This window comes from Phoxinus phoxinus (genome assembly GCF_949152265.1).
Source record: "Phoxinus phoxinus genome assembly, chromosome: 20".
In the NCBI taxonomy this organism is placed as follows: domain Eukaryota; kingdom Metazoa; phylum Chordata; class Actinopteri; order Cypriniformes; family Leuciscidae; genus Phoxinus; species Phoxinus phoxinus.
In genome coordinates, this window is record NC_136895.1 from 31,762,148 (window position 1) to 31,787,240 (window position 25,093).

General features: G+C 41.2%; 3 protein-coding genes across 8 annotated transcripts in view; 2 read left to right on the forward strand and 1 right to left on the reverse strand.

The window, feature by feature from the left end:
• The first annotated feature begins 977 nt into the window (after positions 1-977).
• dram2b (DNA-damage regulated autophagy modulator 2b) lies at positions 978-8,129 on the forward strand. 3 transcript variants are annotated; one of them, XR_013795479.1, is made up of 9 exons: positions 978-1,162; positions 1,761-1,895; positions 2,002-2,069; positions 2,140-2,282; positions 3,522-3,699; positions 3,774-3,856; positions 7,054-7,146; positions 7,221-7,536; positions 7,811-8,129. XR_013795479.1 is itself a non-coding variant. In XM_079593839.1 (8 exons), exons 2-8 carry the CDS (start codon positions 1,765-1,767, stop codon positions 7,341-7,343), a joined length of 819 nt encoding a protein of 272 aa, XP_079449965.1. In that variant the 5' UTR covers positions 983-1,162; positions 1,761-1,764; the 3' UTR covers positions 7,344-7,955. The 3 variants fall into 3 exon arrangements, 2 of the variants coding, with proteins under 2 accessions (XP_079449965.1, XP_079449966.1); XM_079593839.1 differs by having other exon boundaries at positions 983-1,162; positions 7,221-7,955; XM_079593840.1 differs by lacking the exon at positions 7,054-7,146 and having other exon boundaries at positions 990-1,162; positions 7,221-8,056.
• dennd2db (DENN/MADD domain containing 2Db) lies at positions 7,945-22,929 on the reverse strand. Of its 2 annotated transcripts, XM_079593827.1 has the most exons (13): positions 22,501-22,929; positions 21,873-21,944; positions 16,922-17,088; positions 16,729-16,841; positions 15,963-16,032; positions 15,804-15,881; positions 13,770-13,910; positions 13,539-13,687; positions 13,244-13,415; positions 13,106-13,156; positions 11,297-11,378; positions 10,997-11,218; positions 7,945-8,265 (listed from the first exon to the last, which is right to left on the reverse strand). In XM_079593827.1, exons 1-13 carry the CDS (start codon positions 22,547-22,549, stop codon positions 8,177-8,179), a joined length of 1,455 nt encoding a protein of 484 aa, XP_079449953.1. In that variant the 5' UTR covers positions 22,550-22,929; the 3' UTR covers positions 7,945-8,176. The 2 variants fall into 2 exon arrangements, with proteins under 2 accessions (XP_079449953.1, XP_079449954.1); XM_079593828.1 differs by lacking the exon at positions 15,804-15,881 and having other exon boundaries at positions 8,115-8,265; positions 22,501-22,684.
• A 695-nt stretch (positions 22,930-23,624) lies between these two features.
• Positions 23,625-25,093, forward strand: part of cry4 (cryptochrome circadian regulator 4) — an 8,101-nt gene continuing 6,632 nt past the window's right edge. The window contains exons 1-3 of one of the 3 annotated variants that reach the window (XM_079593809.1): positions 23,625-23,819; positions 24,566-24,989; positions 25,077-25,093. The exon at positions 25,077-25,093 is cut by the window's right edge and continues 100 nt beyond it. In XM_079593809.1, the coding sequence (XP_079449935.1) occupies positions 24,577-24,989; positions 25,077-25,093 (430 nt within the window). In that variant the 5' untranslated portion in view covers positions 23,625-23,819; positions 24,566-24,576. The remainder of the gene's footprint in view (positions 23,820-24,565; positions 24,990-25,076) is intronic. The other 2 variants (XM_079593811.1, XM_079593810.1) reach the window with 2 other exon arrangements.

A 25,093-nucleotide genomic window follows, 5' to 3' on the forward strand; every position in this document is an offset into this window, starting at 1 on the left:
TATTAATGTTTATTAATGATCTTTTATTTGCAGATGATTAAACTCTAATAGTTGAGGAATTTATTAGTTTTACTGCTTTCGTCATGAGCGGCTGCTGCTGATATCTTAAAGTTTCTCGATCTTCACATCCAGTATGGGATTAAATACGTTTGCATTTCTGTATTCATCTCTTGCTGTATGAAACTTTGTTCACACTTATTCATAAGCTTTGATTCTGTCGCTTGTTGCCAAATCCTTTCACTTTAAAACGGGACAACAGATTTAAGCTCTCATTAAATCTTGCAGATGGAAACGTCCAGTGTTATTTTTGTTTGTTTGTTTGTCTGAAGACATACTCATCCAGTCAGTATTTTAAGTTATGTAAATCGCCTGTGTCTGACTAACTGTTGATTTGATTGTAACATTGCTCTGATTTTTTGAATAAACGCTCCTGTAAAATAAAGATTGCTATATTTATGATACCTGGTGTTTTTTGTTTGTTTGTTTTGTTTTTAAGTACTTCAGCAAAAGTTAACTTACCCAACGCTTAATTAAGATGTAATAGTATAGCTATAAAGTTTAGCTTTATAGCTAAAAACGTGCAAAAATCGAACAGAATCTTTGGAGAAAATGTATACAAACTGTTTATATTGAGCATGAATATTGTAAATTCACACAGTCATAAATGAGATAGTAAATCAAAATTATTATGACTTTTTAAAGTACTAAGTTCTACTTTTCATGTCATAATTATGATTAAAAAAAAAAAAGGTTTTCTTATGTGGCTGAAATGGGCTACCATAAATAATACCACCACAGTACTTTATTTTAGTAAAATATGTCTGTCTTTTCCCTCTATATTTACAATATGCCGATAGATGAATGGTAATAAGGAGTTATTTTATGAAAATAATCTTAAATGGTGTGTACGTTATGCCAAAATCGCAATATTATTGTGTTGAGGAGGATTTTTTCCCGCGTTGGCGACCCGCCGAAATGTTCTACATCCGGGTTCTCCGCGAGTCTCGTGAGTTGCGCGGAAGGAAAACAGGAACACAACAATGTGACACAGAGACATAAAAGAATGAAATATAACCACTAACAAGATATAAAGTGTTTCATAGGGGGTTTAAAATGCCTTTGTTCAGACTGAGGGATGATCATCTAGCTGTTTGATTGACAGGTAAAGTTGTTCCTCACTAACGGTTCATCATGATATACAATCATAATTATGAATTTATTTAAATCCGATTTTTTTTTTTACTTCAGACCGATTTGAATGAGACATTACCAGTAATGCAGTAGCCAGAAAACGTTACCTAATTTATCTGTAATAGAAAGTGAAACCAAAGAAATATCTGTAGCGAAACGCTTTAAATTTGAATGAATAACGTTAAAACTTTTTGGTTTATTAAAATCTTTCAAAAAAACTTGTATAATTTAAGCACCTGTAACATGAAATAACCTAACGATGCAAATACCATGGTACTGACTGATTACCATATTCATATTCAATGGGGTTGCCATTATCAAATGTCAGCTATTTAAAAACATTTTATAGACATTGTTTTTAAAATAGCTGATATTTGATCATTTATATATTTGATCACTTTTCCCTCAAGTTTTAGTGTGTGGATTGTTTTATTTAACATGTACATTGTACCAGTGTGGACGTCACAGTAAAGTGAAAAGCAGAAACTCACCCAGAATACCCATGATGCTCTCTGCGGGAGCGGGAAGAGGAACCGGCCGGTTCTAATAATGCGCGGCGTGTGTTTCAGGAGCATGTGGTGGTTTCAGGAGGGCTTGTGTGTCCTGCCCGTGGCGCTGGTCATCTGGACCTCCGCCACCTTCATCTTCGCTTACATCACAGCCGTCATCCTGAGACACGTGGACCCGCTGGTGCCCTACATCAGGTGAGCAACGGCTGGGGATCCAATCAGATGCTCTAATTACATTTCGATTAGCGAGCTCTCAATTTGATTAGATTTTCTCTGAGCGTGTTTGGTGTTGTGCTTGCAGTGACACCGGGACGGTCGCGCCGGAGAGATGCGTGTTTGGACTCATGCTCAATGTGTCGGCGTTCTTAGGTACGGAAACCCATGTGACGTCACGCTAACGCTGTGTTTCAGTGATGTAATGTTGCGTGTTCTCCTGCAGGTGTCGCTACAATGTACGTGCGCTATAAGCAGCTTAAGGCCCTCGTGGATGTTGACGACACTCGCCTGAACCGCATTAATCTGGTCGGGCTCGTTCTGGGCTGCGGAAGCTCGTTAGGCATGTGCGTCGTCGCAAACTTCCAGGTACGTACAGTTCGCACGCTATGATGTTCAGAACAACACGAATGTTCCGCATGAAAATTCGCTCTGATTTAGCAAAATAGTTCAAGGTCATGAATCTTATTGGCTGGCCAGTTCATAAAAAATGCGAAAAACAATATTTATATGTTTTCAAACAGCCATGCAGATTTTTTTATCCGCTAAGGTGTTTATCAAACAACACAAAAAGAGCCGCTTCCGGGAGCAAATTGCGCAAATTTAATTGGTTGGCCAATTTTTTTCCGCAGTCAATCTGTCGCATTGACGACACCAAACGCAATGTCCAATTACAGAAATAAATGTTCGGCACGGAAATTTGGTCTGATTTTTAATTCGATTCTTCTGTTTACCGCCATTTATTTAAATTAAAATGTTTATCACTCTGTATTTTCGCACCAAATATTTGCCAGTTTGCACCAACATGAAAATATTTGGCATTAAAATTCGGTCTGATTTTTCATTCGATTCTTCTGTTTCCCGCCGTTTATTTAAATTTTTCATAATTTTCGCACCAAATATTTGCCAGTTTGTACCAGCACGAAAATATTTGGCATTAAAATTCGGTCAGATTTTTCATTCGATTCTTCTGTTTCCCGCCGTTTATTTAAATTTTTCATCATTTTCGCACCAAATATTTGCCAGTTTGTACCAACACGAAAATATTTGGCATTAAAATTCAGTCAGATTTTTCGCATTCGATCCGCGCGTTCAGACCAATAAAAAATGCGAAAAACAATGTTTATCAAACAACACAGAAAGAGCCGTTTACGGAAAAAAATAGTGCAAATTTGATTGGTTGGCCAATTTTCTTCGCAGTCAATCTGTCGCATTGATGACATGCAAATGTTTGTGTCGGTCTGAACCGCCATTCATTCAAATTTTTCGCATCCAATTCGTGTTCAAACCAGTGCATAAAAACCAGCAAAAACAGTATTTACATGTTTTCAAACAGCTGTTCAAATAATTGTATTCGCCATGTTGTTTATAAAACAGAGAGAAAGAGTTGCTTCCATAAAAAATAGCGCAAATTTGATTGTTTGGCCAATTTAAATGAAAACCAAATCAAATAGCTTAACAAAATAGTCCAAATGCACAAATCTCATTGGTTGGCCAGTTTTCTTCGCAGTGTGGTGGAAAGGAAATTAAAAAATGTTGGTGTTAGGTCTGAACAGCCGCCGCTCATTTCAAATTCTCGTATCTAACCGTGTGACGTGTATTTCCCAGAAAACCACTCTGTTCTCGATGCATCTGGTGGGCGCCATGTTGACGTTCGGCGTCGGCGCGCTGTACGTGTTCGTCCAGACGCTGCTGTCGTTCCTCATGCAGCCGCACGTCCACAGCAAAGCCATGTTCTGGACGCGGCTGAGCATCGCCGGCTGGACGCTATCCAGCATCATTAGCAGTATCCTTCACCCGCTGCATGCTGGGAAGAGTAGCGTTTAGTGTTGAATGTGGTTGGTTCCTTGATTCGCTCAGTGTTCGTGTCGTCCATGATCATGTACAGCTCTTTACCTGGAGTCGAAGTCAACAAGAAGCTCCACTGGACGCCCGGAGAACCCGTGAGTCAACTTTATAGCTAGTAGCGTTTCAATTTTAACGATTCCGATTCTGCTTATCGATTCCTAACTGCGATTCCAATCACGTAAAACAACCGTAGGTATCATTCACATTTAGTGTTATTGCTGAACATGTAACTGTGTGTGAATATCATGAGCAGAAATCATCAGGCTGAAGAACACTCACACACGGAGCGCTGGCCTGTGGTTTAAACACACCATAGAAGAACAACTAGCAGAACTAATATACACTTCATTATTAAACACAATAATCACGCAGTTATTAAACACAATAAACACGCAGTTATTAAACACAATAAACACTCAGTTATTAAACACAATAAACACGCAGTTATTAAACACAATAAACACTCAGTTATTAAACACAATAAACACGCAGTTATTAAACACAATAAACACTCAGTTATTAAACACAATAAACACGCAGTTATTAAACACAATAAACACTCAGTTATTAAACACAATAAACACGCAGTTATTAAACACAATAAACACGCAGTTATTAAACACAATAAACACTCAGTTATTAAACACAATAAACACGCAGTTATTAAACACAATAAACACTCAGTTATTAAACACAATAAACACGCAGTTATTAAACACAATAAACACTCAGTTATTAAACACAATAAACACTCAGTTATTAAACACAATAAACACTCAGTTATTAAACACAATAAACACTCAGTTATTAAACACAATAAACACGCAGTTATTAAACACAATAAACACTCAGTTATTAAACACAATAAACACGCAGTTATTAAACACAATAAACACTCAGTTATTAAACACAATAAACACGCAGTTATTAAACACAATAAACACTCAGTTATTAAACACAATAAACACGCAGTTATTAAACACAATAAACACTCAGTTATTAAACACAATAAACACGCAGTTATTAAACACAATAAACACGCAGTTATTAAACACAATAAACACTCAGTTATTAAACACAATAAACACGCAGTTATTAAACACAATAAACACTCAGTTATTAAACACAATAAACACGCAGTTATTAAACACAATAAACACTCAGTTATTAAACACAATAAACACTCAGTTATTAAACACAATAAACACTCAGTTATTAAACACAATAAACACTCAGTTATTAAACACAATAAACACTCAGTTATTAAACACAATAAACACTCAGTTATTAAACACAATAAACACGCAGTTATTAAACACAATAAACACTCAGTTATTAAACACAATAAACACGCAGTTATTAAACACAATAAACACGCAGTTATTAAACACAATAAACACTCAGTTATTAAACACAATAAACACTCAGTTATTAAACACAATAAACACGCAGTTATTAAACACAATAAACACTCAGTTATTAAACACAATAAACACGCAGTTATTAAACACAATAAACACGCAGTTATTAAACACAATAAACACGCAGTTATTAAACACAATATACACTTCATTATCAAACACAATAAACACGCAGTTATTAAACAAGAACAAATAAGAAAATAGCGATCGCAACTAATAGACACAACTGAATAAAGACACGATTGAAATAAACAGTTTTCAGATTTTCAGGTTCAGAAACTGATCAAATGTACAATAACACTGCAGCTTATAAATAAAATATACATTATAAATATAGTTACAAAAGTTATTAAGTCAAAAAGTAGTGAATTTTCTTCAGTTGTTTGATTATTGTTATTATAGAGCAGGAATATTAGGCTGCTGTCCCTTTAAGAGCCGCACAGATCTAATACGCTGATACTCATGAACACAGAACACTGAGGCCGTTTCTCAATACCAAGTACGCAAACTTCGGACTTGCGTCCTTGGTAGTTCAGACTTGCCAAGTTCGACTTAGGAGAACGAACTCCCGAGGACGAGAGGACGCAAGTCCGGTTATTCTGCAAATGGGACAGCGGCGTTCTTGATTGCGTCACTCAGCACGCTCTGGCTACTCCGGTTATCTCTTTATGTATATTTTAGGCAACAATAAAACGAAATATGGTATAAAACAACACTCTGCCTCTTTTCATTAAAAAAAAAAAAATCTTAAACACATTAAATGGCCACACAAATGTGGTTCAGGCAACCTGTACATTGATTATCTTCACTGCATAACAACACGAAATAAAACGCAACCCTGCTTCTTTTTGCTTTCATTTTAAAAATATTAAACATTATTGAACATCAAAACTGACATATTTTAAAATATATAGCCTAAAATAAAATTACACAACCCTGACTCTTTTTGTTAAATGTCCGTTTTAATGATCTGATATCCAGTATAAAAGTATAAGTAAATAAAAATAAATAAAGCAAACAATTCAGTCAAACATAAGTCAGCTTAATATAGCCTAGCTCAAGTTAAATAGCCTAAATATATTAAATTATGAATCTTCACTTTGCCCTCAGCCAAAACGATTTGCCATGGAACAAATTATAGATTAATGAGACCAAAGATCGCCCGTTAGATATACACAAGACGAGTTATATCTCATGTTTAACCACTAAAGAGACACCAGAGCCAGCGGCAAACATCAGAAGCACTAGCCGAGGAAAAGCTGGTCCAGTCGGGGTTATTGAGCGCTGAACGCCCGGTGATCGCCTGGATCTCACAACTCCGAAAACGTCAGATACATTTTTTAAATAGGCGCTATCTTTATAAATAAACCACAGATTTGAGCTTTAAACAACTACATTCTCGACTGAAACACTCTTAGAATTACATTTCGTGACACGATAACAGTAGTATTTTGATATTACGCGGGTTTTCTCCTCTGCCATTGACGCTTGCTGGTGGGACGAGATGCATTCTGGGATACCTGTCTGTCTCAAGTTTGCACAAGTCACCTCTACATGCATCCTCGGTAAAAGGGGCGGATCAAGAACACATCCGGGGATTTGAACTGGACTTGGCTAGATGTGAACTTTTGAATTGGGACAGTACTTGGGCAGCGACTGATGACGTTTCACAAGTCCACAAGAACACAAGTACAGACAAGAACGCATATTGAGAAACGGCCTGAGTCTCTGGGGCTTGAAGGGTTTAAAGTCATATTGAAATGAAATGCTCACAGAGGAATCGATACGAGGAATCGGAATTTTTATTTAGTAACAAGTGTCCGATCCCCAACCCTAGCCGTAGCGTTAGCTGTGTGTCGTGTCGTTTCCAGGGCTTCACGCCGCACATCGTCAGCACCATCTCTGAGTGGTCTCTGGCGCTGGCCTTCGTCAGCTTCTTCCTCACCTACATACGAGACTTCAAGGTAAGGCACCTCACATCTGACGACACACACCTTCTGAACGCGTCTCACACGTGTGTGTGTGTGTGTGTCCGCAGAAGATCAATCTACGAGCCGAGGTGCAACTCCAGAGCAACCATCTCTACGACTCGCATCATCACCGCCCCGCTTCTTCCCGCGGGCTGGCGGAGACGTCGCCGCTACTCGCCGGCAGCATCTGATCGCGCAGACTTCAGACTCACACTCGTACAACCGTCTGGAACGATGCTCTGCACATTCTCGGTTTGCTTCAGTGGTTTTAATGCAGATATTTTACACTCCTCGATTTATTTTCTGCTGGAAACATGTTTTATAATCGGTTCTGTACTTTTATATCACTGGGAAAAGCCTAATAACTCATTAAAACTGAGTTTGGTGCACACACATTACTGGGTCATATTTCACACACCTCTAAAACTAAATTCATTTTAATTTCATGTAATATTTTTTATTAATATAAATAATAGTGCTGTGTAACGATTGTTCGCATCCAAAATAAAAGTTTGTGTTCACATAATATGTGTGTGTGTACTGTGTATAATTATTTTGTATATAATATAAATTATGTATAAATATATATACAGCAAATATTTCTTAAATGTATACATGCATGTGTGTGTATTTATATATACAAAATAATTATACACAGTACACACACATATATTATGTAAACACAAACATATTTTGGATGCGATTAATCGTTGCCTGCACTAATAAATAATAACTAATGAGAATCAATGACAATATTAAAAAAGAGTAAAGTAAACAGCAGACATGCGAATTAGAGGTTTAAATGTGTTTAATTGTCATGAAAATAATGTCACAATGTAAAACAGGCTTCAATTTGTATAACAGAATAATAAAATGAGTTTCTTAATGAGACTCGCTCACACTGAACAGCATCTGTGTCGACTCACTTTATATTTTATTACATTAAAACAAAATACAAATAAACAGCATTAAATATTCACCAGTGCTTGTCTGTTGATTAAAAGTGTTCTGGGAAGTGAAGCGCTCACACCACGACACCGCGAACCCATCGGTCCTTCATCCTCTCCTTCTTCTTCCTCTCGCGGTGCTCACACACCTTCCGCTGAAAGAACCCTACAGAGACCAGAATAACACACACGATAAAGCTTTCTCTGTTATCTTCAAAGGTTAAACACTTCTTCTTTTGGCCGCTTTGCTTTTTAACAATAGAATAACCTTTCTGGAACTGAACAGAACCCTCCGAACCACTACAAAAGCTCATTTATTAACCATTCAGTGTGTGATGTTACATCCAGAGATAATTCTTTATTAGAGATGCACGATATATCGCCCACCATATCGGTATCGGCCGATATATGTTCATTTATAATGTTATCGGTATCGGCCGATATATGTTAATTTACAATGTTATCGGTATCGGCCGATATATGTTCATTTACAATGTTATCGGTATTAGCCGATATATGTTCATTTATAATGTTATCGGTATCGGCCGATATATGTTCATTTACAATGTTATCGGTATCGGCCGATATATGTTAATTTACAATGTTATCGGTATCGGCCGATATATGTTCATTTACAATGTTATCGGTATCGGCCGATATATGTTCATTTATAATGTTATCGGTATCGGCCGATATATGCTAATTTACAATGTTATCGTATCGGCCGATATATGTTCATTTATAATGTTATCGGTATCGGCCGATATATGTTCATTTATAATGTTATCGGTATCGGCCGATATATGCTAATTTACAATGTTATCGGTATCGGCCGATATATGTTAATTTACAATGCTATCGGTATCGGCCGATATATGTTAATTTATAATGTTATCGGTATCGGCCGATATATGTTAATTTACAATGTTATCGGTATCGGCCGATATATGGTCATTTATAATGTTATCGGTATCGGCCGATATATGTTAATTTATAATGTTATCGGTATCGGCCGATATATGTTAATTTATAATGTTATCGGTATCGGCCGATATATGTTAATTTACAATGTTATCGGTATCGGCCGATATATGGTCATTTATAATGTTATCGGTATCGGCCGATATATGTTAATTTATAATGTTATCGGTATCGGCCGATATATGTTAATTTACAATGTTATTGGTATCGGCCGATATATGTTCATTTACAATGTTATCGGTATTGGCCGATATATGTTCATTTACAATGTTATCGGTATCGGCCGATATATGTTCATTTACAATGTTATCGGTATCGGCCGATATATGTTCATTTATAATGTTATCGGTATCGGCCGATATATGTTCATTTATAATGTTATCGGTATCGGCCGATATATGTTCATTTATAATGTTATCGGTATCGGCCGATATATGTTCATTTATAATGTTATCGGTATCGGCCGATATATGTTCATTTATAATGTTATCGGTATCGGCCGATATATGTTCATTTATAATGTTATCGGTATCGGCCGATATATGTTCATTTATAATGTTATCGGTATCGGCCGATATATGTTCATTTATAATGTTATCGGTATCGGCCGATATATGTTCATTTATAATGTTATCGGTATCGGCCGATATATGTTCATTTATAATGTTATCGGTATTGGCCGATATATGTTCATTTACAATGTTATCGGTATCGGCCGATATATGTTCATTTACAATGTTATCGGTATCGGCCGATATATGTTCATTTATAATGTTATCGGTATCGGCTCCCAGACCCCAACCACTGACTGTGCAGGTACAGGATGTGAAAGAGATGCTCAGCAGAGTGAATCCCAGGAAAGCAGTCTGTCATATCGGCTACATAAAATTATAATGAGAAGAGAACATCATGATAATTGTGTGTTTGGAACATGTATTTTAACGATGAGACACTTGTTTTTGTAATCGGGCTCTTAAAAATAATATAAAAATTTGGATTTAGATTTATCGTCCAATATATCGGTTATCGGATTTTTAAATATAAAGAATTATCGGTATTTGCCAAAAAATGTATATCGTTGCATCCCTAATTCTTTATGTCTGTCCCGTTTAGGTTTTATTGTGAATTTTATATATTTGGTTTCCAGGACATTCTGGGAACATTAGTGTTAAATACAAATAAGACCTAAAAGGAGCGTTCCACGAATGTTATGATTTGGTTCCCAGAGAAATAGAGCGCAAAAGTCTGGAAGTAAAAACTCACATTTTAAAGATAACTTATAAACCTACTGCGAGCGACGAGATTGTTATTCAATGGTATTTGCTGTAGTCTAAGTCGTCAGCCCATATAAAAATATATAAATTGTGTTCTGGGGGCGGGGTTTATGTAAATTCTAGGGTTGGTGATGTCACTAACCCGGGAGGAAGCTCGTGTAGTTCCTACCAGCCGTTTGTTGTAGTTCTTAAAAAGCGATTTCTTTAAAAGAAAATATCTCCCTTTGCTCTGAACTTTGAGCGTTGTAACTTTGCAGATGTTGTTTATGATCAAACACAACATTACACACTCACTACAGTTAGAAAACACAACATTACACACTAACTACAGTTAGAAAACACAACATTACACACTAACTACAGTTAGAAAACACAACATTACACACTAACTACAGTTAGAAAACACAACATTACACACTAACTACAGTTAGAAAACACAACATTACACACTAACTACAGTTAGAAAACACAACATTACACACTAACTACAGTTAGAAAAGTGAAATCATATTCAACCACCCTTTTAAAAGTGTTATATAAATGAAGGTGACTTGACTCGACTTGACTTGAGGATCCTCTTATTTCCAGAGTAACTAGTGTTCTGGAAGCATTAGCTCTTTGAGTAGACTGATGGTGTTGTACCGTTCGGGTTGGGCTGCTTTTCCTCTTCCTGTATGAAGAGATCGAACATCTGCGTCTGGAGGAAGAGTTTGATGAAGCTCAGGTGCGATCGATGATCCACGGCCTTCAGGAAGCTCTTCTTCTGGAACTGGCGGCTCTTGAAGTGTTCTGAGAAATGGCCCACGGTCTTGATGAAGACGGTCAGGAAGGCCTCGGACACCAGCTGGTTCAGCTCGTCTGTGGCTGCCGGAACACACAAAAACAGGAAGTAAGCGGGAGTCTAACAGGAAGTGGGCATGATTACCGTAGGGCTGAACTCACAGGCGTGGTGTGTGCGCGCGGACAGTCTCGTCAGAAGCCCCGTCCTCAGTTTAGCGGGCAGGAGCGACTCCTCGTCGCCAATCTGAAAACACACAGTCGTTACTGTCTCTAGGGCGTTGCTATGCGGTCGCTAGGGTGCTCTGGCTTGTTGAGTGGTTGTTAGTGTACTTCTATCGTGGTTGCTAGCGTGTTGCTATACAGTGGATAATGTCTTCTACAGTTGCTAGAGTGTCTAACACGTTGCTATGCAATCGCTAGGGTGCTCTGGCTTGTTGAGCGGTTGTTATTGTACTTCTATCATGGTTGCTAGGGTGTTGCTATACAGTGGATAATGTGTTCTACAGTCGCTAAAGTGTCTTTAACACGTTGCTATGTGGTCGCTAGGGTGCTCTGGCTTGTTGTGCGGTTGTTAGTGTACTTCTATGGTTGCTAGGGTGTTGCAATACAGTGGATAATGTGTTCTACAGTTGCTATGCGGTCGCTAGGGTGCTCTGGCTTGTTGACCGGTTGTTAGTGTACTTCTATCATGGTTGCTAGGGTGTTGCAATACAGTGGATAATGTCTTCTACAGTTGCTAGAGTGTCTAACACGTTGCTATGCAATCGCTAGGGTGCTCTGGCTTGTTGAGCGGTTGTTAGTGTACTTCTATCATGGTTGCTAGGGTGTTGCAATACAGTGGATAATGTGTTCTACAGTTGCTATGTGGTCGCTAAGGTGCTCTGGCTTGTTGAGCGGTTGTTAGTGTACTTCTATCGTGGTTGCTACGGTGTTGCTATACAGTGGATAATGTGTTCTACAGTTGCTAGAGTGTCTTCAACACGTTGCTATGCGCTGCTCTGGCTTGTTGAGCGGTTGTAAGTGTACAGCTATCATCTCAAACAAATTGATTTCTAAAGCACTATCAAAACCATAGAAATGTAACAAAGTTCTGAACATAAAACAGCATTTAACTCTAACAGTACAACAACAGTCATGATAATCGCTCACAATAATCAGACCTAATCAAGCCAAGGAGAATTAGAGCGTCTTTAGACCTATCATGGTTGCCAGGGCGTTGCTATACTGTGAATAAAGTGTTCTACAGTTATTGTAGAACACTGTGAGTGTCTTTAACACGTTGCTATGTGGTTGCTAGGTTGTTCTGGCTTGTTGCCATGGCGTGGCCATTAAGTTGTTTTGAGTGGTTGTAAGCGTACTGCTATCATGGTTGCTAGGGCGTTGCTATACAGAGGATTATGTGTTATACAATTCCTAGAGTTTTATTCACACGTTGTTATGTGGTTGCTAGGCTGTTCTGGTTTGTTACCAGGATGTGGGAATTAAGTCATTTTGAGTGGTTGTTATTGTACTTATATCATGGTTGCTAGGGCGTTGCTATACTGGGGATAATGTGTTCTACAGTTGCGTGTTTTGAACACGTTGCTATGTGGTTGCTAGGTTGATGAGGCTTGTTACCATTAAGTTGTGAAAGGTTGTAAGCGTACTGCTATCATGGTTCTACTATCATGGTTGCTAGGGTCTTGCTATTCAGTTGATAATGTGTTCTACAGTTGCTAGAGTGTCTTTAAACTTTTTTTTGGGGTGACTGGAACAACAAACAAACACACAGCGTCTCAGTAGACAGTAATGAGACTCATGTGAAACTTCATGAGAATAAATTAAATCAGAGAGACTGTGTGAGAGTGAGTGAGTGTTTGTGTGTGAGAGAGTGTGTGTGTGTGTGTGTGTGTGTGTGTGTGTGTGTGTGTGTGTGTGTGTGTGTGTGAGTGTGTGTGTGTGTGTAAGTGTGTGTGTGTGTGTGTGACTCACTCTTGTGATGAATCTAGTTTCTGCTCCAGCCGACAGATCAACAATCATCAGCTGAGAAACACAAGCCGAGAACATGATAAGCTATATGTGTTCCACAAACACACACTCATGAATAATAGTAACCAGAGGGTGACTGACGTCGCTGTGGTCCGTCAGCAGATCCAGCATGTTCTTCTGGACCCCCAGCAGGAACGGCGTCGGCGCCGCACACACGTCGATCAGAACCGTGGGAACGATCGAGATGAAGGTGTGCTGCCACACGAACGGACACAGGAGAGCAGCTACAGCGTGAAGAACCTGCGAGAGAGTGCTACACACACACACACACACACTCATTAACACACACAAATATATCCAGAAACAACGCCACAGTAAAAGTAGGCGGGCACTAATGCACCCTGTAAAGCAATGCAGCTGATTGGCTGCCGGTCACCTGAGCTCCTCCGCGAGGAAGATGATGCGTCGCTCCATCACCGCGGCGCTGAACACCATCAGCAGGTCCTCATCCGTCAGGAAGCGGAAGAGCGACCGGAAGTCCACGTGCTCCAGCCAGGAGTCGGCGGGCCGCGTCAGACTGATGACCTGAGATCAGAGCTAGCGTTATCTACACCACAGCAGTGTGTGTGTGTGTGTGCGTGTGTGTGTCCACGCCGATGATGCGCACCTCTGTTCCCGCCTCCGGGATGAAGCTGCTGATCCGGACGGTGTGGCCCGGCGCTGGCAGCGGCGCCTCCCGCAGGCTCTGCATGAACGGGTAGATCATGGCTTTGGAGATCAGCCTCCGCTTCTCCACCTCGTCGAAGATCTGCTCACACACACACACACACTGATCTGTTTACAGGAGCTTCTCAATAGGGGCTTTCGAACCGGAGGAAACTTTTCATAGTTCCTAGAACTATTGGCAGAAGTTCCTAGATTTTGGCGTGTTTCCCCAGGGAGGCGGTGCCTGTCACGTCACATAATCATGAACCTGCTATCCTGACGCACACACAAAACTGCGGTACACATGCAGGACATGATGTATCTGACACACACACGATAATAACCACAGCAACACACACACACACAAAAACACTTCCAGAACCAACGCCACAGTAAAAGTAGGCGGGGCACAGGGAAGGGCTAAGAGCTCTGATGCCCCCTGGGGGCTGCACTCCCTGTGATTCATATGCCAAAGCTATAGCATCCACACAAGCCAATGTGAGTGGCGTTGCTTAGATATGGGACTCCCTTTGTGAGGGGGCGCCCATGAAATAAAGAGCTTCCGGAAAGCACTGGTCCTGGCCATATAAGTCTGTAAGGCACGGACAGGACACAGAGCACTCATCCTCTGATCCTCCATGGAGGAAAAAGGTGGAAGGTGAAAAGCGGACAGCTCTAACACCTCCGATGTGCGACGGGCACCCTTCATAAATCTGCGGACTAAAGGATGCTGCACGACCGTTGAGCCCTCAGCAACTCTTGAGCCGGCAATGAGAGCGTCAAATTGGCCGGAGGCCATCCATTTTCAATGAGAGCCGGCGGCGACCTCCGGCGAGGGCAGCGCGGCGTGTCTTGGACGGCGAGGGCGGCGAGAAGAGTTGAAATCAAGTCAACTTTATGGTAATAAGCTATGACGCGGCAACCAGCGGCAACCAATCGGAATGTAGAAGTCCTCCGCCGGAGAGGATACCAGAGAACACAATCCTGTAAACTTAGGTTCCGACCACATTAGTTCCTGAGCAAAATGGAGGAAAAGTTAATTATTTCTGTTGCGGGTTTCCCGTTATTGTACGACGTGTCCCTGTTTACATACAGGGACATTAATAAAAAGAACGACGAATGGAAAAAGGTGTCTGAAATTGTTGGTGTTTTGTTACTTTCACATTTAAAAGATTTTAATAGGTTAACTTATACCCTACGTGTGGCCAGTGTGCACAAAATATGATACTGATTTATGTTCAGTTCTTATTTGCTTTGCGGCTCCTTTAAATAAAGTTTAAAAAAATCACGCATTCTAAAATCTACGTCAGAGCGCCAGAGAGTCCCCGAATCTCACGGCGTCGATGGCAGGGCGGCGAGAGCGAATTTTGCCGCTCTCGCCGGCGGCGGTGTGAACGTACGGTTAAGGAAGCATCTGTCATCACAACTTTCCACATCATAACTGTCCCCAGAGGGGTTCCCTGTGCGTTAAAGTCCACGCTCTTCAGAGCAGAACAGGCGTCCGGCGGGCTGGACATGGACTCAAAGCCTCCCGTAGCCGTGCATCAGGCCGGCCGCTTGTGTCGGTGATCGGAGGGAGTGGGTTTCTTGGGCGTGGCCTCGGCAAAGGATGTTTTCCCCCACGGTTTAGCAGGCGGAGGATTACCGTGCTGCGCTGGTGGTTTGGCTCTGACTGGACCCTGGATATTACGACCTGGTGCGGGCAGGTTAGATGGCCGTGGAGGGGGAATCTGGCGTGGCGCTGATTTCCGGGGAAGACATAACTTAAGTGCCTCGTCCTCTTTCTTTTTGTCGTCGGGCAACGGCAGGACCGAAGAGTGGCCTCCACATGTGCTCCCGCGGCGCTTCTTGCTATCGGGGAGACCTGATAGGTTGAGCCACAGTGCGCGCTCACCAAGTTTTAGATCTACCCAGTGCGAAAGCCCCTAATGTGTGTGTGTGTGTGTGTGTGTGTGTGTGTGTGTGTGTGTGTGTGTGTGTGTGTGTGTGGCTTCACCTTTGAGAAGAGTCCGAAACACGCCACGCGGCTGATGATGCAGTACGCTTCGGGAACACGAGCACCGCTGCCGCCCGGCTGTCGGGACACACACACACAGTCCTCAGTCATTCACACACAAGATGGATATTCATGATAGAGATATAAAACGCTGATTACCAGGAGCCTCCTGCAGTATCCGTTCCTCCGGCTACCGTCCACTTCCGTCAGGACGAACGAGAACGTCTCGCTGCGGAGAAGCAGACACAACCGGCATCAGAGACGCAACACAAGCTACTGACGTCCAGACGGGAAGAGGAGGATTCGCTTTAAAGATCAGGAAAACACTGTCAGAGTGCAAGAGAGTCATTCAGAGTCACTTTAGAGAGTCCTTCAGTCACTCAGAGAGTCATTCAAAGTCACTCAGATAGTCATTCAGAGTCACTTTAGAGAGTCATTCAGAGAGTCATTCAGTCACTCAGATAGTCATTCAGAGTCACTTTAGAGAGTAATTCAGAGAGTAATTCAGAGAGTCATTCAGAGTCACTTTAGAGAGTCATTCAGTCACTCAGAGAGTCATTCAGTCACTCAGAGAGTCATTCAGAGTCACTTTAGAGAGTCATTCAGTCACTCAGAGAGTCATTCAGTCACTCAGAGAGTCATTCAGAGTCACTTTAGAGAGTAATTCAGAGAGTCATTCAGAGGGTCATTCAGAGAGTCATTCAGTCACTCAGAGAGTCATTCAAAGTCACTCAGATAGTCATTCAGAGTCACTTTAGAGAGTCATTCAGAGAGTCATTCAGAGTCACTCAGAGAGTCATTCAGAGTCACTTTAGAGAGTAATTCAGAGAGTCATTCAGAGAGTCATTCAGAGAGTCAATCAGTCACTCAGTCACTCAGAGAGTCACTCAGATGTGTGTGTGTGTGTGTGTGTGTGTGTTTGTACCTGCTGTACTCGGTCAGAGGTGCCCAGTTGATTCCCTCAGGAAAGCAGAATAGATGAGCGGCCTTCATGCACTTCTCCTCTTCCTCTCGCTGCCGTCGCCCCATCACCTCACGCTACACACACACACGCCGACACACACACACGGGTCAGTATATGTAGATGTATATAATGAGTCATGATGCCGGAGTCTGACCTTGGGGAACTGGTATGTGATGTGAGGCTCGTAACCTTCCTCGCTCCTCCTCTTCCTCAGACTGACCACCAGCAGGTACTCGAAGAACAGCTGACCCGTGTGTGTGCGGTCCAGTGCCGACGGGGGCCCCGGGGCCGGGGGGGTGCAGGGGTCAGAGGCGCTCCGCTCTATACACACACACACACACACACAGACACACAGACACACAGACACAGACACAGACACACAGACACAGACACAGACACAGACACAGACACAGACACAGACACACACACACAGACACACAGACACACAGACACACAGACACAGACACAGACACAGACACAGACACAGACACACACACAGACACAGACACAGACACAGACACACACACAGACACACACACAGACACACACACAGACACACAGACACACACACACACACACACACACACACAGACACACAGACACACAGACACAGACACACACACAGACACACACACAGACACACACAGACACACACAGACACACACACACACACACACAGACACACACACACACACAGACACACACACAGACACACACACAGACACACACACACAGACACACACACACACAGACACACACAGACACAGACACACACAGACACACACACACACACACACACACACACACAGACACACACACACACAACCTTTAACAGCGAGGAACCACAGCGGTGGGACGCTGATAGACGCTCATTGTGCTGCCAAACCTCACAGGAAACGCATCACTCAACCAGATCCACTTCAGCAAACAATAACACATCACAACATTTATACAAGATCTGATAGACAATGCAAGAGTCCAGCCCTCTGTAAAGTCTCTTTCAGCACAACCCAGAGACTTTCAGTGAATTTAAAGGGATAGTTCACTCAAAAATGAACATTAGCCCATGATTTACTCTCCCTCAACACATCCTAGTGTATATGACACTCTTCTTTCAGACGAACACAATCTGAGATATATTAAAGAATGTCCTGCTCTTCCTAGCTTTATAATGGCAATGTCTGTTTCTTTTTTGAAAAGTGCATAAAAGTGAATCTGTCCATCATAAAAGTGCATCCGTTCATCATAAAAGTGCATCTGTCCATCATAAAAGTGCATCTGTCCATCATAAAAGTGCATCTGTCCATCATAAAAGTGCATCTGTCCATCATAAAAGTGCATCTGTCCATCATAAAAGTGCATCTATCCATCATAAAAGTGCATCTATCCATCATAAAAGTGCATCTATCCATCATAAAAGTGCATATGTCCATCATAAAAGTGCATATGTCCATCATAAAAGTGCATCCATCCATCATAAAAGTGCATCTGTCCATCATAAAAGTGCATCTGTCCATCATAAAAGTGCATCTGTCCATCATAAAAGTGCATCCATCCATCATAAAAGTGCATCTGTCCATCATAAAAGTGCATCCGTCCATCATAAAAGTGCATCTGTCCATCATAAAAGTGCATCTGTCCATCATAAAAGTGCATCTGTCCATCATAAAAGTGCATCTGTCCATCATAAAAGTGCATCTGTCCGTCATAAAAGTGCATCTGTCCATCATAAAAGTGCATCTATCCATCATAAAAGTGCATCTGTCCATCATAAAAGTGCATCTATCCATCATAAAAGTGCATCTATCCATCATAAAAGTGCATCTGTCCATCATAAAAGTGCATCTGTCCATCATAAAAGTGCATCTGTCCATCATAAAAGTGCATCTGTCCATCATAAAAGTGCATCCATCCATCATAAAAGTGCATCTGTCCATCATAAAAGTGCATCTGTCCATCATAAAAGTGCATCTGTCCATCATAAAAGTGCATCCATCCATCATAAAAGTGCATCTGTCCATCATAAAAGTGCATCTGTCCATCATAAAAGTGCATCTGTCCATCATAAAAGTGCATCTGTCCATCATAAAAGTGCATCCATCCATCATAAAAGTGCATCTGTCCATCATAAAAGTGCATCTGTCCATCATAAAAGTGCATCCGTCCATCATAAAAGTGCATCTGTCCATCATAAAAGTGCATCTGTCCATCATAAAAGTGCATCCATCCATCATAAAAGTGCATCCGTCCATCATAAAAGTGCATCTGTCCATCATAAAAGTGCATCCGTCCATCATAAGTGCATCTATCCATCATAAAAGTGCATCTGTCCATCATAAAAGTGAATCTGTCCATCATAAAAGTGCATCTGTCCATCATAAAAGTGAATCTGTCCATCATAAAAGTGCATCTGTCCATCATAAAAGTGAATCTGTCCATCATAAAAGTGCATCTGTCCATCATAAAAGTGAATCTGTCCATCATAAAAGTGCATCTGTCCATCATAAAAGTGAATCTGTCCATCATAAAAGTGCATCTGTCCATCATAAAAGTGCATCTGTCCATCATAAAAGTGCATCTGTCCATCATAAAAGTGCATCTGTCCATCATAAAAGTGCATCTGTCCATCATAAAAGTGCATCTGTCCATCATAAAAGTGAATCTGTCCATCATAAAAGTGCATCTGTCCATCATAAAAGTGCATCCATCCATCATAAAAGTGCATCCGTCCATCATAAAAGTGCATCCGTCCATCATAAAAGTGCATCCGTCCATCATAAAAGTGCATCCGTCCATCATAAAAGTGCATCCGTCCATCATAAAAGTGCATCTGTCCATCATAAAAGTGCATCTGTCCATCATAAAAGTGCATCTGTCCATCATAAAAGTGCATCTGTCCATCATAAAAGTGCATCTGTCCATCATAAAAGTGCATCTGTCCATCATAAAAGTGCATCTGTCCATCATAAAAGTGCATCTGTCCATCATAAAAGTGCATCCATCCATCATAAAAGTGCATCCGTCCATCATAAAAGTGCATCCGTCCATCATAAAAGTGCATCCATCCATCATAAAAGTGCATCCGTCCATCATAAAAGTGCATCCGTCCATCATAAAAGTGCATCCGTCCATCATAAAAGTGCATCCGTCCATCATAAAAGTGAATCTGTCCATCATAAAAGTGCATCTGTCCATCATAAAAGTGAATCTGTCCATCATAAAAGTGCATCTGTCCATCATAAAAGTGAATCTGTCCATCATAAAAGTGCATCTGTCCATCATAAAAGTGAATCTGTCCATCATAAAAGTGCATCTATCCATCATAAAAGTGCATCTGTCCATCATAAAAGTGCATCTGTCCATCATAAAAGTGCATCTGTCCATCATAAAAGTGCATCTGTCCATCATAAAAGTGAATCTGTCCATCATAAAAGTGCATCTGTCCATCATAAAAGTGCATCTGTCCGTCATAAAAGTGCATGTCCATCATAAAAGTGCATCTGTCCATCATAAAAGTGCATCTGTCCATCATAAAAGTGCATCTGTCCATCATAAAAGTGCATCTGTCCATCATAAAAGTGCATCTGTCCATCATAAAAGTGCATCTGTCCATCATAAAGTCCATCTGTCCATCATAAAAGTGCATCTGTCCATCATAAAAGTGCATCCGTCCATCATAAAAGTGCATCTGTCCATCATAAAAGTGCATCTGTCCATCATAAAAGTGCATCTGTCCATCATAAAAGTGAATCTGTCCATCATAAAAGTGCATCTGTCCATCATAAAAGTGCATCTGTCCATCATAAAAGTGAAAGCTGGGAAGAGCAGGACATTTATTAATATAACAGATTGTGTTTGTCTGACAGAAGAGTGTCATATACACTAGGATGAGTTGAGGAGAGTAAATCATGGGCTAATGTTCATTTTTTGGTGAACTAACCCTTTAAATTCACAAAAAAATGATTAATTTGAGCCTGTTGAATCTTGACATTATCATCTTGGAATATGGCGATGATGTTTCGTCCTACATGTGTGTTTAAGAAATGAAAAGCTTCACACTTCATCAGTTAGGGTCAGAAGAAACATAATAATCACTGCGATAATGATCCAATCATAGCCTCTGAAAGTCCCGCTGTAGTCGATCATTTTATCCCGTAAAGCTCATCTCTGATCAGCACAGTTACAGATTTAAATGTTTTTTCTTTCAAAAAAATTCTTCGTGTCTTAAAATATCTTGAATGTAACTCGACACCCTCGCCTCATTTAGTATGCGCGGTTCTATGAATATGCAAATGAGCCCCGCCTCCACTCACTCACTCACTCACTCAGAGATCCACTGGTGGACGATCACACGTTGATCTGATTGGTCAAGGTAGTGTGTGACGTCAGAAACACCAGCGATTTCAAACCGTGTTTCTGAGACTGTCTTTGGTTCACTGCAGTTTTAAAGTCCGCGTGAACCGGAAGTTGCAACCGACTTTATCTCAGTGTTGTGACGTATTTCCGAGAGAGACGGAATACTAAATGTGGAAAAATAGTGGGCGTGGCTTTTTTTCCCAACTAGCACCTGATTGGATCTATAAAAGTAGGCGTTTCATTCCGCCGGTCTGCTGTCAGTTGGAGGGGCGTGGCTACGCATGTTAAGCAGACACCAAACCCGACGTCATCAGGGAGGGTCCTCCAGTGCAGAGGGGGAGGGGCATATCCAGACTTTGATTAAAGATTACGAAGCCAAACATTTGTTGTGTGTGGATTGACTTGCATGGATGAATTGTTCACCACAAAACGGTCAATTTAGGCAAACAAAGTAAATATGGTCAATTTTGATATCATGTGGACTTTAACCAGAAGATACTCAGCAATGCTGTCGACTTATGAACTTACACACGGTGTGTGTTAAAGCAGATTAAAAACACATAGACACACATAAACTACATTAACAGCTGGATTTACACCACAGGGGGACTTTAAGTGTGTGTGTGTGTGTGTGTGTGTGTGTGTGTGTGTGTGTGTGTGTGTGTGTGTGTGTGTGTGTGTGTGTGTGTGTGTGTGTGTGTGTGTGTGTGTGTGTGTGTGTGTTTATCAGGAATACGTGTGAGACTCACTGGTTCTGTGGAGTTTCTCCTGAAGCGTCGAGAACATGGAGCTGATCTTCTTCATGGCTCCGAGATCCACGTCTGATCCACACACACACACACACACACACACACACTGTTATTGCCCGATGACTGTGGCGCGGATCTTTATCACTGCAGGGAAATTCTCAGGAAATTAGGACTGAGTCGTTTACCGCTTTCATTTTCTTATTTACTGTCAAGATACAAGAGGTCAAACAAACAGAAGTGTGTGTGTGTGTGTGTGTGTGTGTGTGTGTGTGTGTGTGTGTGTGTGTGTGTGTGTGTGTGTGTGAAACAGAAACAAGACACACACAGTCTTCAAGTCTCACTTCTACAACAGAAGAAGTTCATCCGTCACACACTTCAGCTCAGAGACTTCCTACACACACACTCAAAGCAGAGTCTCAGAGACCAGTCTTTAGTCTTTAGTCTTTACACACACACTTACTAAACAATGGAGAACCATACAACTGGCAGTTTTCTGAGGCGGTAGAACACAACATAAGCATTAAAACCTCAACACCTCTGAAATATACCAACATGTGTTTACTGTTTAATGTGTGTGTGTATGTGTGTGTGTGTGTGTGTGTGTGTGTGTGTGTGCGTGTCTACTCACTGCAGGACGGAGTGTGTAGTTGTTGTGCAGTCCTCCACTCTCTGTTCATCTCTGATGCTGGTGAATCTCTGACTCGAACACACACACACACACTCACACAGAGGAGAGAGAGAGAGACAGCCTGTCAGAGGCGATCAAACACGTGTTCAGAGGAGGGGCGGGGTCTTCGCGCTTAGCCACGCCTACATCCAAACGCGGCGTGCTTATGATTATATATACATGAGCTCGTGTGTAGTCTTCATTTAATAAACTAAATAATTGATTGTGAAATATAATATAGTCTATCGAGAAAATAGAGACGTGAAGATGGAATCATTCAACGAAAAATATTAATAACACACGATTCAGTGATCATATGTCAATATGTCAGTGATTGTGATGTGACAATCAATTCCCAAACAACCCCTTAGCAACCACCCACAATACCCTAGCAACAGCATAGCAACCATTTGCCAAACCTTCTCATCGCGAGCAGCACTTTATTTTCCGAATGTGTAGAAATGTAAAAGTATAGTTCGTTGATTTCAATTCCTTGGTTGTATTTTATTTAGCAAACAGAAATATATTTTCATGTAATCATTTGAAATTAAAAAACGGGATTTATGTGTGTTTAATTATTGGCTCCATCCACCTTTCACAAACTATTCTTATTCAGTTAGCTGAATTTAGTCCGCTGCTTTGTTTAGATCGATAAACATACTTTCGCAGTCATAACTCCTCATGTGTATGTATGTGTATCATAGACAGTATATAAACGATGTGTATGTGTGTGTGTGTGTGTAAAAAGAAAAAAGAAAAAAAAGTGTGTGTGTGTGTGTGTCCACTAGAGGTCGCGAGATTTGACCTACATTCGGTATAGTTTGACCTAATACACACTAAACATGCGCTGTGTGTTTCACACGATGTCGATTACTCCTTCAAACCACTTCAATATCACTGTTTAAAAAAAACTAGGTATTTAATGTTTGATTAATGTCCCATTTTAATCATGGCTAGAGCGCCGGTTGCTTTACATTAGAGTTACAGTCGTCACGTCCAATCACATGCTGAGGACTGTGAGCCTGTGCAGAGGTGACCAATCAGAAGCTCGAGTTCAGTATCATATGGATGTGGTCGTCCAATAGGAAGTGAGGAGGGCGGGATCAGGTCAGAGGAACCGATGTTTTGTGTTCTGGCTTTGCGGATGCGCATATTTACACGTTATGATCCACTATTAAATATTAATTAGTTGTCGGTAATTATATTAAAACACACGGTTTGTGTTTCTAACTTTAATTGGTTGAAGTCTCGTAATGGATGTTGTCTGAGGCAACCGGAAGGTGGGTGACATAGTTTTGATCATAAAAAAGAAACCGGTAAAACATTAAGTATGACAGAAATTATTATTTAAATATTGATATATTGTAAAAATGTTCTAGTTATACAGTACATATTAATCTAAACGTGTGTATTAAATATAGCTGTGTTCATGTTTATGGTCACGTGGTGAAGTTTCAGGGCTGAAGGTGCTGTTTCATAATGGATCATAATAACCTAACGTTACATATAGATAGATATAAAGATTTGTCTTAATAATGCACTTCAGTTGCACATGTACCACTGTAATGGCATGTTTTGGACACCACCATAGTGATCATACCATGTGTTTTTTCAATTAACATAATAATAACATGTTTGGACCATCATGTTGGTAATGACATGCTTTTTAACATTTACCAAAGTAATAATACCATAGGAATTTTTTTTTTTACATTTACCACGGTAATACCGTATTCAACCTTATTATGATGGTAATACCATGTTTTGGACCTAATTATGGCAACCATGTTTTTGACAGTTGCCATGGTAACACGCTGTTTTCGACCTTATGATAATGCAAATGCCATGTTTTTTTTTTTACATTTACCATGGTAATACTATGTTTTGGACCGTATCTTGATGGTAATACCACGTTTTGGGCCTTATTATGATCTTTATTCCATGTTTTTTTACGTTTACCCGTGTGATATCATGTTTGCGCGCTCGCGCCGATGGTAAAGAGCTTGTTGGAATGCCTCTGTTTCAGACTCGTTCGCCATGAGCCACCGCACCATCCACCTGTTCCGCAAAGGCCTGCGTCTGCACGATAACCCCGGCCTGCAGGGGGCGCTAGCCTCGTCCGCCGCGCTGTTCCCCGTGTTCGTGCTGGACCGCGCGCTCCTCGAGGAGACGACGACCGTGGGCTCGACCCGCTGGCGCTTCATCCTGCAGAGCCTGGAGGATCTGGACGCGCGTCTGCGTGCGCTAGGGTCGCGACTCTTCGTCCTGCGCGGCTCGACGGCTACGGTCCTGCGCGACCTCGTGACCCGCTGGAGCATCACGCAGATCAGCTACGACACCGAGGTGGAGCCGTATCACACCCGCGTGGAGCGGGACATACTAGCGCTCGCGGAGGAACGCGGACTGCAAACGCACACGTGTGTGTCGCACACGCTGTACGACGTCCAGAGGTGCGCGGTACGACGACGGTTCATGAGCGAAGAACCGCGTGATTAACGCATGACATCCCTCTAACGCCTGTGTCTGCTTCTCTCCAGCATCACTCAGGCTAACG